Here is a 13,024-nt window from a genome sequence, read left to right on the forward strand (position 1 = left end):
GGAACTCCAACATTGCAAATGGGGTAAAGAAAACAAAAAGGATGAAAAAACAAACAAACAAACAGGATAGAATAGGTCCACATGGGATTAAACACACCAGATGTGGTTAATAAACATACCAGATGTGGTTAATATACATACCAGATGTGGTTAATATACATACCAGATGTGGTTAATATACACACCAGATGTGGTTAATAAACATACCAGATGTTAATAAACACACCAGATGTGGTTAATAAACATACCAGATGTTAATAAACACACCAGATGTGGTTGATATACATACCAGATGTGGTTCATAAGCATACCAGATGTGGTTAATATACATACCAGATTTGGTAATAAACATACCAGATGTGGTTAATATACATACCAGATGTGGTTAATATACATACCAGATGTGGTTAATAAACATACCAGATGTTAATAAACACACCAGATGTGGTTAATATACATACCAGATGTGGTTAGTAAACATACCAGATGTGGTTAATATACACACCAGATGTGGTTAATATACATACCAGATGTGGTTAATAAACATACCAGATGTGGTTAATAAACACACCAGATGTGGTTAATATACATACCAGATGTGGTTAATAAACATACCAGACGTGGTTAATATACACACCATATGTGGTTAATAAACATACCAGATGTGGTTAATATACACACCAGATGTGGTTAATATACATACCAGATGTGGTTAATAAACATACCAGATGTGGTTAATAAACACACCAGATGTGGTTAATAAACAAACCAGATGTGGTTAATATGCATACCAGATGTGGTTAATATACATACCAGATGTGGTTAATATACATACCAGATGTGGTTAATATACACACCAGATGTGGTTAATAAACACACCAGATGTGGTTAATAAACATTTCGACAATTAACCTTTCGAATTATCCCTTTGGAACCCTCTATAATTTTCCTTTAAAATTACCCTTTAGAAACCTCGAGAATAACACTTCAGAATTGCCCTTTAGGATTATCCTTTCGAACCCTCTTGAATAACACTTTGGAATTATCCTTTCGTTTGAACGATCTAAAATTACACTTCAGAAACCTTTAAAAGTAAAGTGTTTTTGGAAAGGTTCTTTTTCTTCATCTTGACAGACCGATGGATGGAAGGACTGACGGATGGAAGGAAGGACGGACCAAATATCGAAGCGGCTCCACCACTTTAAAATGAGGATGTCCAATCCGGTACAAAACTAGAGGTGGATAAACCTGTGTGATTTGCTTTGTGTAGCCACAGAAGCGACGTGGATGGAGAAGTCAAGTAAAGTAACTCAACCCTTTGATGGAAATGCCTTATCAGCGAATTTCAGATATGGGAAGAAAAATAACGAGTCACTGGCAAACATTCAAAACAAAACTGAAATAAAGTCAGTGATTTGAATACAGATTGATGAGGGAATTGCAATTTATTCATGAATAATGAAAACATCTTGCTGTGCAAAATTTATCAAAAAACTTCCTGTGTAAAAAGAAAATAAACCTCCTGTGCAACATCTGATCCCATGGCCAAAGTTTTTGGTCCGTCCAGAATTTTTCACAATTGATGACAAACAAACTGCTGGCTTTAAGTGGGATACTCTATTTCGTCGTCGAACTCTGCAATGCTGCTCCCACTGTTTCTGTCGCTTCCGAGTTGGTCCACAGGTGGGAACTGTGTTACGGCGAGCGCGCGGAGAACAGCCGCGCCGAGTTCCGGGTAAGAAGAGATCATCGACTTGAAGGCAATCGTATCCATAATGTCCGTGGCGTGCCTGGGAAGAAATGAGTCATGCAAAAAAAAACCAAAATTCAAACTACAGTTTCTGTTTGAAGATTATGACGCAAGAAACTGCACAGATTTCATAAAATTAAATAAAAATACAAAACGAGAATATCTTGGTTGGATAAGTGTCCACCCCTCTTATAATAGCAATTGTAAATTAGCTCAGATGTAACCAATCACCTTCAAAATCACACACACCAACTTAATTAGCCTCCACCTGTGTTAAATTGTAGTGATTCTGATTATTGCAGAATAAAATCAGCTGTTCTTGTCGGTATCCTCTGTTGGGGAGTGCATTTCACAGCAAAGACTCAACCATGAGCACCAAAGAGCTTTCAAAAGACCTCCGGGATAACGTTGTGGAAAGTTACAGATCAGGAGATGAGTGTAAAAATATTTCAAAGGCCTTCAATATCCCTTGGAGCACAGTCAAGACAATCACCAGGAAGTGGAAGGCGTATGGTACCACCACGACCCTGCCTCGATCAGGCCGTCCCTCCAAACTGGATGACCAAGCAAGGAGACGAATCAGAGGGGCAACCAAAATTCCAATGGCAACGCCATCCCTACTGTGAAGCATGGTGGTGGCAGCATCATGTTAAGGGGATGTTTCTCGTCAGCAGGGACTGGGGCACTTGTCAGGAGAGAAGGGAAAATGGAGCAAAACAAAGAAAAATCCGAGAGGAAAACCTGCTGTCCTCCACAAGAAAGCTGAAATTGGGACGGAAGTTCACCTTTCAGCATGACAATGACCTGGAGCACACAGCCAAAGCTTCACTGGAGTGGCGAAGGAACAAAAAGATCACTGTCCTTGAGTGGCCCAGTCAGAGCCCTGACCGAAATCCACAAACCCCCGGCACTCGTGATGCACTGATAGCCATATTATTTTACGGCCACCATATGACCTTGACCTTCAACATTCAGGGACAGAGTGTAAATTAAGAAAATGTGTCCCCGTCTACAATCTATCCGTAAAACTCAACCTCATGAAAATCGGAGAAAAATTATTCAAGTTATGATGAAAAAGGTGTTTTTACTTAAGTAGGTCACAGGATGAAAAAAAATAGGTCAAGGACACGAATCAAATATCAGGTGCACAATCTCAGTGATGCAAGGACATTTTGGAAATCCAAGTGGTCTTTTGAGATTTGCAAAAACTGAGCGATGACAAAAAATATCGCATCATTTTTTTCAGACCGCCATTTGACCTTGACCTTTAACCCGGAGGGGTATGATGTAAATTAAACGGAAATATGTCTCACTCGAGGTTATCTCGAGAGGGCAATTTCGTCCTGGTTAGACAATCCTTAGTCGAGTTATGGTGGAAAATGTTAAATTCTCTATAACCAGTTCGTGATCAAAAAAATTAGGTCAAGGTCAAAAAAAAGTAAACCTTGTTATTCCCATTATTGATGGAAAATTTTCATTCCGAAAGTCCCAGACGGTTCTGACAAACAGCTCAAACATTAGCAGAGAAAAGGAAGAAAAATTTAAAAAACATAAATGGTGGGTTAGTGCTCAGATGGGTTAGTGTTCAGGTTAGTGTTTAAGAAACTCTGATGTACCATTAACAACTGGGGGACACTAATTGTACAAGCAAACCCTGAAACAGGTATAAACCCCCCGTATCCTATAAGGGATAGGGTTATCAAGATGAAGCCAAACTAAAAGCTATGATGAGTGAAACGCATTTGGCCGATGCAGACAAACACACACACACAAACACACACAAACACACACAAACACACCTGTTGATAAGATTAATTGAATGGACCCGAAGTCGTTCAGTGTCGTATAAGTCGGCAAATATGAGCATCTCCACTGCATTCTCCACCGAAAGGTTCGCACACACTTCCTCTTCGCACATCGTCTTCAACTGATGGAGTGCATACTACGGAGGACACGCACGTCGGGGTACACAAACGAAGCAAATAATTTTCTTTATCTTTTGAACTCGACACAGGAATTGAGCCTGACGGAGTGACACTTTGGCTTTCCGATTCACCGCGCGCTGGAGGAGAATATTCCAATGGAGTGAGGAGCTAGTGTCCCAAAACTGAAAACATAAATATATAATTTTTAAGGTCCAAAGTAAAACGGTTCATCATGGATTACACAAGATGAGATGTACCTACAAACACAATGACTGTGAAATACACCGTCCGGGAAAACTTGCATTAACCCTTCCAGAAATCTGCAGCCGCGCTCGCAGGAACACCATCCGGCATTCCATCAATGTATCACCATCACCGGCAATTGTGGGGCCGAGATGGCCATTTGTATTGTGTTCATCTTCAGTGAGTGGAGTAGTAGGTCGAGTTTGAACAGTCATGTTATTGTCTAAATCGAGTTAACTCAATTTCAACACATTGTTGTAGTCATCAGACTCGTCCCAGTTGCCTCGTCCGAATCCCAACACACCGCGTCAAAGCGGTTGCGCGGGCCAAATGCATCAGGTGCTCTGTGCCGGTGTTGAAGCCTGTTGGCTGTGTTCATGGACTCCAATGTAAAAACCCGAGCCAATCAGGTGACGTACTAATCTGTGCCGTACGTCCAATTCGCCGAATTAGTGATTCCAGTGAAAACCCGGACGCAGTCTCAGTCTTGTACTGAGCACTACTCGCCTGAACCCAACCTGTCCTTTAACGGACATGAAGACACCTGGACCAGCGATCAAGACATTCAAAATCATGCAGAGACCAAGTGGGTTATCAAGTGTATTGACAACAAAACGGGGTGGAAATACAAAAAAAAGGAAGACAATTATTTAAAACCCCAAAACCCAAACCCATCCGATGTCGGAGATCGAACGGTGTCCTAAATTATCCAAGTACCTCATGAGCCCTTATTTGCACCTCAATAACAGACAAGAGAATCAGATGCGAGACAGACAAGAGATCAGGTGGTAGACAGACAAGAGAATCAGACGGTAGACAGACAAAAGATCAGATGGTCGACAGACAAGAGAATCAGACGGTAGACAGACAAGAGATCAGATGGTAGACAGACAAGAGAATCAGATGGGAGACAGACAAGAGCTCAGATGGTAGACAGACAAGAGAATCAGATGGAAGACAGAGAAGAGATCAGATGGTAGACAGACAAGAGAATCAGACGGGAGACAGACAAGAGATCAGATGGTAGACAGACAAGAGAATCAGACGGTAGAAAGACAAGAGAATCAGACGGGAGACAGACAAGAGAATCAGACGGTAGACAGACAAGAGATCAGATGGTAGACAGACAAGAGAATCAAACGGTAGACAGACAAGAGATCAGATGGTAGACAGACAAGAGAATCAGACGGGAGACAGACAAGAGAATCAGACGGGAGACAGGCAAGAGATCAGATGGAAGGCAGACAAGAGATCAGATGGTAGGCAGACAAGAGATCAGATGGTAGACAGACAAGAGAATCAGATGGGAGGCAGACAAGAGATCAGATGGTAGACAGACAAGAGATCAGATGGAAGAAAGACAAGAGAATCAGACGGGAGACAGACAAGAGATCAGATGGTAGACAGACAAGAGAATCAGACGGGAGACAGACAAGAGATCAGATGGTAGACAGACAAGAGATCAGATGGTACACAGACAAGAAAATCAGACGGAAGACAAACAAGAGAATCAGACAAGACTGATGACTCGGATGGCATCCGCCAGGACACAGCGACTCCCAAGTGGAGACATGTTTTGCGGGAAAGAGTTTGTGCCGCAAAGACAAAACCGGTGCGAGGGGGAAGTGGGTGCAGCCTGCAGTGGGGGCATGTCGGGATGCTTCCGCCTGAACACAGACATGCCGCAGAGAAATACAGCTGTTCTCACACGGCTTCCCCGCAAGGTCTCAGTGTGTCTCCTCACTTCCACGCAAAACGAGTCACACGATTGTGAAATGGAGGAGGTTTTGAGGATAATTTTTGTTTTCCTCTTCATTGACTGAGTGAGTTCATGGCATAAGAAGAGCAAACATGGACATTAATGGTACAATGTGTCTGTAATTACTTGGACAACACAAATATATATGTACATACATTAAAATGAACAAGAAGTTTCAAATGGAGCACTTTGTTTCAAACTCCTCTGCCTCGACTTGCTCTCTCATGGATCCCTCTCGCTCCCAGGCCCTCGTACGTACCTTGTGTGCCGCTACCAGTAGATCAATCGGCATTTTGTCCAAGTTTGGCGCTTGGCCGGTGTAGATAAAACGCAACATTTCTTTGAAAACTTCTGCCTTCACATTCACAATTTCCATTCCATTCTAAAAGGGAGCAATTTTCACATTCACAGGTATTCAGGGAAATGTCATTAAAAAAAAAAAAACACTTCAATCCCGAACGAAATGGGACACATCCACCCAAGGTGTAATAACCCACCACCGAAGGTGGACGGACAATGTGTTTTCATCCCTGTCTGTTTGTCTGTTTGTTTGTCTGTGAGAATTATATCTCAAAAAGTTATGGACGGATTTGGCCGAAACTTCTTGGACATGTCAAGTGAGTGGCAAGGACGAGTTGATTCGATTTTGGTGAAGATCCGAATCCGGACATGAGAATTGGTTTTAATTTTTTTAAGTGATTCTTCACCATTGAGAGACAGGGTCGAAAATAATATACAGGAAACCCTCCAACATCGCGGGGGTTAGTCTCCTCGAAAATGCTGCGATCGTTGAAGCCGCGATCATGGAAACCAAGGGCCAATGGGAAAGCGGGGGTTTGGTTCCTGGACTTCGAGAAGATATCAAGGAAGATTGACAGTCACCATAAATAAACACATTACTATTGAAATAAACACGTACATAAAATACGGTGTAAATTAAACAAAAACAAATGAGTTTTATCTTTTGAATATATTACAACACAGCGAGGTGGGTGATGGTAAACATATTATGTACTCGTACTGTACTCTGCGGTAAATAGAAAACACAAGACTTATCTCGGGATGATAATGTTGGGTGTGGGGGAGGTTGAGTGGAGTGGGGAAGGGTGAGCGGGGAAGGGGTGAGTTGGAAAGGTGATTCAGCGAACGGAAAAGCAGCATTAGCTTTATGAAAAAGGCACCTGCAGCATTTCCACAACCCACAATTGGGAACCGCTTGTTTAATGGACACGTTCAATGGACACGCGAACCCACAATGGACACAATCCTTAAATCACCAAACCTTGAACCATGATCTTCCCTGCTTAGGGACCAATGTATGACATGACATCATCTTCCGTCTTGTCGGTATTAAAAACCTGTTCCGTGATAAATCCCTTCACCTTGATTTGTTTCATGAGCTGCGCATGAGAATGTGCTTTAGAATGGGGGTTCGAATCGGGAGTCGGAAATTAAGTGTTTGGCAATAAGGTTCGAATATGGGGAGTCGTGTTAAACACCGCCTGGAGATGCCCGGACATGTCCGGAGACGCCTGGTGACTTTTTCCTTTTTTAGCATTCGGAACTGTTGTTTAGCTCAATTCCTCTGTTTAAATTTCAATTCCGCTGTTTAAATTTCAATTCCGCTATTTAGCTCAATTCCTCTGTTTAAATTTCAATTCCTCTGTTTAAATTTCAATTCCTCTGTTTAAATTTCAATTCCTCTGTTTAAATTTCAATTCCTCTGTTTAAATTTCAATTCCTCTGTTTAAATTTCAATTCCTCTGTTTAAATTTCAATTCCTCTGTTTAAATTTCAATTCCTCTGTTTAAATTTCAATTCTGCTGTTTAAATTTCAATTCCTCTGTTTAAATTTTAATTCCGCTGTTTAAATTTCAATTCCGCTGTTTAAATTTCAATTCCGCTATGTAGCTCAATTCCTCTGTTTAAATTTCAATTCCTCTGTTTAAATTTCAATTCTGCTGTTTAAATTTCAATTCCTCTGTTTAAATTTCAATTCCGCTGTTTAAATTTCAATTCCTCTGTTTAAATTTCAATTCCTCTGTTTAAATTTCAATTCCTCTGTTTAAATTTCAATTCCGCTGTTTAAATTTCAATTCCTCTGTTTAAATTTCAATTCCTCTGTTTAAATTTCAATTCCTCTGTTTAAATTTCAATTCCTCTGTTTAAATTTCAATTCCGCTATTTAGCTCAATTCCTCTGTTTAAATTTCAATTCCTCTGTTTAAATTTCAATTCCGCTGTTTAAATTTCAATTCTTCTGTTTAAATTTCAATTCTTCTGTTTAAATTTCAATTCCTCTATTTAAATTTTAATTCCGCTGTTTAAACTTCAATTCCTTTGTTTAAATTTCAATTCCTCTGATAAAATTTCAATTGCGCTGTTTAAATTTCAATTCCTCTGTTTAAATTTCAATTGCGCTGTTTAAATTTCAATTCCTCTATTTAAATTTCAATTCCACTGTTTAAATTTCAATTCCTCTATTTACATTTCAATTCTGCTGTTTAAATTTCAATTCTGCTGTTTAAATTTCAATTCCTCTGTTTAAATTGAAATTCCACTGTTTAAATTTCAATTCTGCTGTTTAAATTTCAATTCCTCTGTTTAAATTTCAAGTCCTCTGTTTAAATTTCAATTCCTCTGTTTAAATTTTAATTCCGCTGTTTAAACTTCAATTCCTTTGTTTAAATTTCAATTCCTCTGATAAAATTTCAATTCCTCTGTTTAAATTTCAATTCCTCTGTTTAAATTTCAATTCCGCTGTTTAAATTTCAATTCCTCTGTTTAAATTTCAATTCTGCTGTTTAAATTTCAATTCCTCTGTTTAAATTTCAATTCCTCTGTTTAAATTTCAATTCTGCTGTTTAAATTTCAATTCCTCTGTTTAAATTTCAATTCGTCAGTTTAAATTTCAAGTCCTCTGTTTAAATTTCAATTCCTCTGTTTAAATTTTAATTCCGCTGTTTAAACTTCAATTCCTTTGTTTAAATTTCAATTCCTCTGATAAAATTTCAATTCCTCTGTTTAAATTTCAATTCCTCTGTTTAAATTTCAATTCCGCTGTTTAAATTTCAATTCTTCTGTTTAAATTTCAATTCCTCTGTTTAAATTTTGAAGTTAGTTTTGTAGTTTTAAAACATGAGCGGAAATTAAATAAATTAAATAAAGTTACGAGCACCGCCCGGAGAAGTGCGGAGACACGTCCGGCCTTCTCCGGACGATGTTCGTAACTTTATTTAATTTATTTAATTTCCAGACTTCTCCAGGAGGTAACTTAATTTAATTTATTTAATTTCCAGACTTCTTCAGGCAGTAACTTTATTTCATTGATTTAATTTCCACACTTCTCCAGGCAGTAACTTTATTTCATTGATTTAATTTCCACACTTCTCCAGGCAGTAACTTTATTTCATTGATTTAATTTCTACACTTCTCCAGGCAGTAACTTTATTTCATTGATTTAATTTCCACACTTCTTCAGGCGGTAAATTAATTTAATTTATTTAATTTCCACACTTCTCCAGGCAGTAACTTTATTTCATTCATTTAATTTCCACACTTCTTCAGGCGGTAACTTAAATTAATTTATTTAATTTCCACACTTCTTCAGGCGGTAACTTAAATTAATTTATTTAATTTCCACACTTCTTCAGGCAGTAACTTAAATTAATTTATTCAATTTCCAGGCTTCTCCAGGCAGTAACTTTATTTCATTGATTTAATTTCCACACTTCTCCAGGCGGTAACTTAATTTAATTTATTTAATTTCCAGACTTCTCCAGGCAGAAACTTTATTTAATTTATTTAATTTCCAGACTTCTCCAGGCAGTAACTTTATTTCATTGATTTAATTTCCACATTTGTCCAAGCGGTAAATAAATTTACTTTATTTAATTTCCACACTTCTCCATGCAGTAACATTATTTCATTCATTTAATTTCCACACTTCTCCAGGCAGCAACTTTATTTCATTTATTTAATTTCCAGATTTCTCCAGGCAGTAACTTTATTTAATTTATTTAATTTCCAGACTTCTCCAGTGAGTAACTTTATTTCATTGATTTAATTTCCAGACTTCTCCAGGCAGTAACTTTATTTAATTTATTAAATTTCTGGCCTTCTCCAGGCAGTAACTTTATTTAATTTATTTAATTTCCAGACTTCTCCAGGCAGTAACTTTATTTAATTTATTTAATTTCCAGACTTCTTCAGGCAGTAACTTTATTTCATTGATTTAATTTCCACACTTCTCCAGGCAGTAACTTTATTTAATTTATTAAATTTCCAGACTTCTTCAGGCGGTAACTTAAATGAATTTATTTAATTTCCACACTTCTTCAGGCAGTAACTTTATTTAATCTATCTATAATTCCAGAAATCTCTGTGTATGTGTCTGTCTGTCTGTCTGTATGTGTGTGTGTCTGCGACCGTCGTTTCTCGACGACCGCCGGTCCGATCTGAATGAAACTTGCCAGGAATATTGCCGGGGACACGCGGATGTGCCTTTTCAAGGAGTGATATTAATCGGACAAGCGGTTCCCAAGTTACGGCCATTTTATTGCTTTTTTCAGTGTTGGAAAGGTGTATATATCGCAGCTGAAGTGTCGTTCCACCTTATCATGCCATTTTTTCCCAAAGATATCTCAGAATAATGAGAACAGCATATTAATAATAATAATAATAATAATAATAATAGCACAATAATTAGCAGTAATAAAAAGAATAACGTGATGCAATGACCAATGTCTGTCAACCAATAACGACCTATATATTGTCTGTCAACCAATAATGACCAATAACGTCTGTCAACCAATGACAGGACACGGTGCTATGACGTCACGAATGACATCACAATTAATGTTTATTTATTTATTTATTGTTTTTTTTTCATGATTGACGTCACAATTCTTCTTCTTCTTCGCTGGGGACCTGAGTATGTGTCTTTTCAAGGTTTGATATTAATCGGACAATGGTTCCCAAGTTACAGCCATTTATCTGTCAACCAATGACAAGACACGGTGCTATGACGTCACAATGAATGTTTATTTTTTATTTTGAACGATTGACGTCACAATTCTTCTTCTTCTTCGTTTGGTATGACATCACAATCGACGCTGGGGACCTGAGTATGTGCCTTTTCAAGGTTTGATATCGTTCTTCATCCGTTTCAGCTGTTTCCCAAGTGTTTCCCAAGGTTTGAAAACTGTTTTTTCCCCAAGGTTTGAATTAATTGTTCAAATTATTAATTAATCCCAAGGTTTGAATTTTCCCAAGGGAAAGAGCTGTTTCCCAAGGGTTTGAAAGCTGTTTTTTCCCAAGCTTTGAATTAATTGTTGTGCTTGGTAGTCATTTGTGAATATATTTACAGAGAGAGGGGCGAGAGAGGAGGGGAGAGAGGAGGGGGGAGAGAGGAGGGGGGAGAGAGGGGGCGAGATAGGGGAGGGAGAGAGGGGACAAGACAGGGGGTGAGAGAGGGGACGAGAGAGGGGAGGGAGAGAGAGGGGTAAGAGGGAGGGGGCGTCACAATTCAAGAGAGGAGGAGAGAGGAAGGCCAGAGAGGAGGGGGCGAGAGAGGGGGACATGAGAGGGGGTGAGAGTGGGGGTGAGAGAGAGGGGAGAGAGAGGAGGGGCGAGACTAGGGGGGAGAGAGGGGGAAAGAGAGGGGGGAGAGAGATGGGGGCTAGAGAGGGGATGCGAGAGAGAGGGGCGTCACCATTCTTCTTCTTCGTTTGATATGACGTCACAATTGACGCTGGGGACCTGAGTATGTTTCCCAGGTGTTTCCCAAGTTATGGCCACTTCTGATACGGTTGGTCCGATCTAATTGAAACAATGCCCCAATCCAGTCGTCATTTTCGAGAGCGAAGAAACGAAGCTGAACATACTGGCACGCACCTACGGGCACGCACCTACGGGCCCGCACCTACGGGCCCGCACTAGTTTATTTAATTTCCAGACTTCTCCAGGCAGTAACTTAATTTAATTTATTTAATTTCCGGCCTTCTCCAGGCAGTAACTTTATTTAATTTATTTAATTTCCAGACTTCTCCAGGCAGTAACTTTATTTCATTCATTTAATTAGCAGAATTTGGGCATCTCCAGACCGTGATTGAATTTATTTTATTTAATTTCTGGACTTCGGGCGTTTCCGGATGGGAACTATATTTAATTTCCGGATGTCTCTGGGCGTCTCCAGGCGGTGTTTTGTGTGATGGGAATACCGAGTTGGAAAATGAACGTTTGGGAATTAGTTTTGAAGGATAATGAAGGTTTGAAGGTTTACGAATGAGGAAGATTACAATGGGGAATGTTCTACTGACAATCATTGACCCCGTAATGGCGGACCATACAGATGCCGCATTTTCTCCTCGAGCCAACAGATCGAACCACTCAATCTTTTCGCCCAACGTCATAACCTTTCTCCACCTTTTGGTACAACTGACGTTGTCCATTGTTTTACATTTGGGCTCATTAAAAACGGTGTGCGAGAAACACCACAAGCCTCGTCATGGAAGGTAATCGTTCACGCAAACGATGCCTCATCTCAGCTCAAAAACCTCGATTGGTCGAAATGAAATTCCGCGATCACGGAATTGGTTTTCCGCGATTGGTAGAAACCCGTGATAGTGGAACCCATGATATTGGAGGTCAGGTCAGGTATGAGAGCACGCGCCAGAGATATTGGAGGGTTTCCTGTATAGCATGATGTTTCAAAAAGTTCTGGACGGATAATGACAAAACTTGGTAGATGAGTTGGGTTGGTGACAAGAACAAGCCAATTCGATTAAATCGGTTCAGGTCCGGATCCAGATCCGGCCGATCAGTGGGATACAAAAGGTGACCCGTTCAGCTTGGTGGAGGTACACACTCTCCCGAGTGCAGTTCTCGTTGAACTTGCAATCTGTGATTAATCTAAACGACGTGAAAAATAACATCTTCAAACAAAAGCAAATGTACATTGTACCTGTGTGATTTCTTCCATCGAATTGAACACTGAAGAGCGTGCTGGGGGAGGGAGAAATAAAGAGAGAAGAAAGCATGAAACATACTGACATATAGTGTTGCGGACTCGGGGTTCGAGGCTCGACGTGAGGAAAGTACTCGGGTCTCTCTCTCATGCCTGGTCCTGAGGTCGCCGGGCACAGAAATCTCCATGCACCGGTGGGTTGCGAAGCAACCACAAACGCCGATTGACCTTCCCAATCCTGGCAGGGTTACACTACCTCACGTGATACCTTACCTGTGGACAGCCGAACCAAGGTGGGGGGGGGTCTTGTGCCCTCAGCGCACATCCAGATTACTGCCGAGCGATACAGTGAGTGTGCGCTGGCTAACAAGAGCAAATGAA

General features: G+C 40.0%; 1 protein-coding gene across 3 annotated transcripts in view; it reads right to left on the bottom strand.

The window, feature by feature from the left end:
* Positions 1–1,426: 1,426 nt before the first annotated feature.
* Positions 1,427–13,024, bottom strand: part of LOC147007590 (speckle-type POZ protein B-like) — a 25,298-nt gene continuing 13,700 nt past the window's right edge. For 2 of the 3 annotated variants that reach the window (XM_085866814.1, XM_085866813.1), the window contains exons 7-10: positions 12,641–12,681; positions 5,937–6,059; positions 3,550–3,692; positions 1,427–1,790 (exon numbers count right to left, since the gene is read on the bottom strand). In XM_085866814.1, the coding sequence (XP_085722940.1) occupies positions 1,604–1,790; positions 3,550–3,692; positions 5,937–6,059; positions 12,641–12,681 (494 nt within the window). In that variant the 3' untranslated portion in view covers positions 1,427–1,603. The remainder of the gene's footprint in view (positions 1,791–3,549; positions 3,693–5,936; positions 6,060–12,640; positions 12,682–13,024) is intronic. The other variant, XM_085866815.1, reaches the window with a different exon arrangement.

The sequence above is a fragment of the Eptatretus burgeri genome, unplaced genomic scaffold (assembly GCF_056783735.1).
Source record: "Eptatretus burgeri isolate ZD-2024b unplaced genomic scaffold, Ebu_testis_v1 Ebu_testis_scaffold_88, whole genome shotgun sequence".
NCBI lineage: Eukaryota > Metazoa > Chordata > Myxini > Myxiniformes > Myxinidae > Eptatretus > Eptatretus burgeri.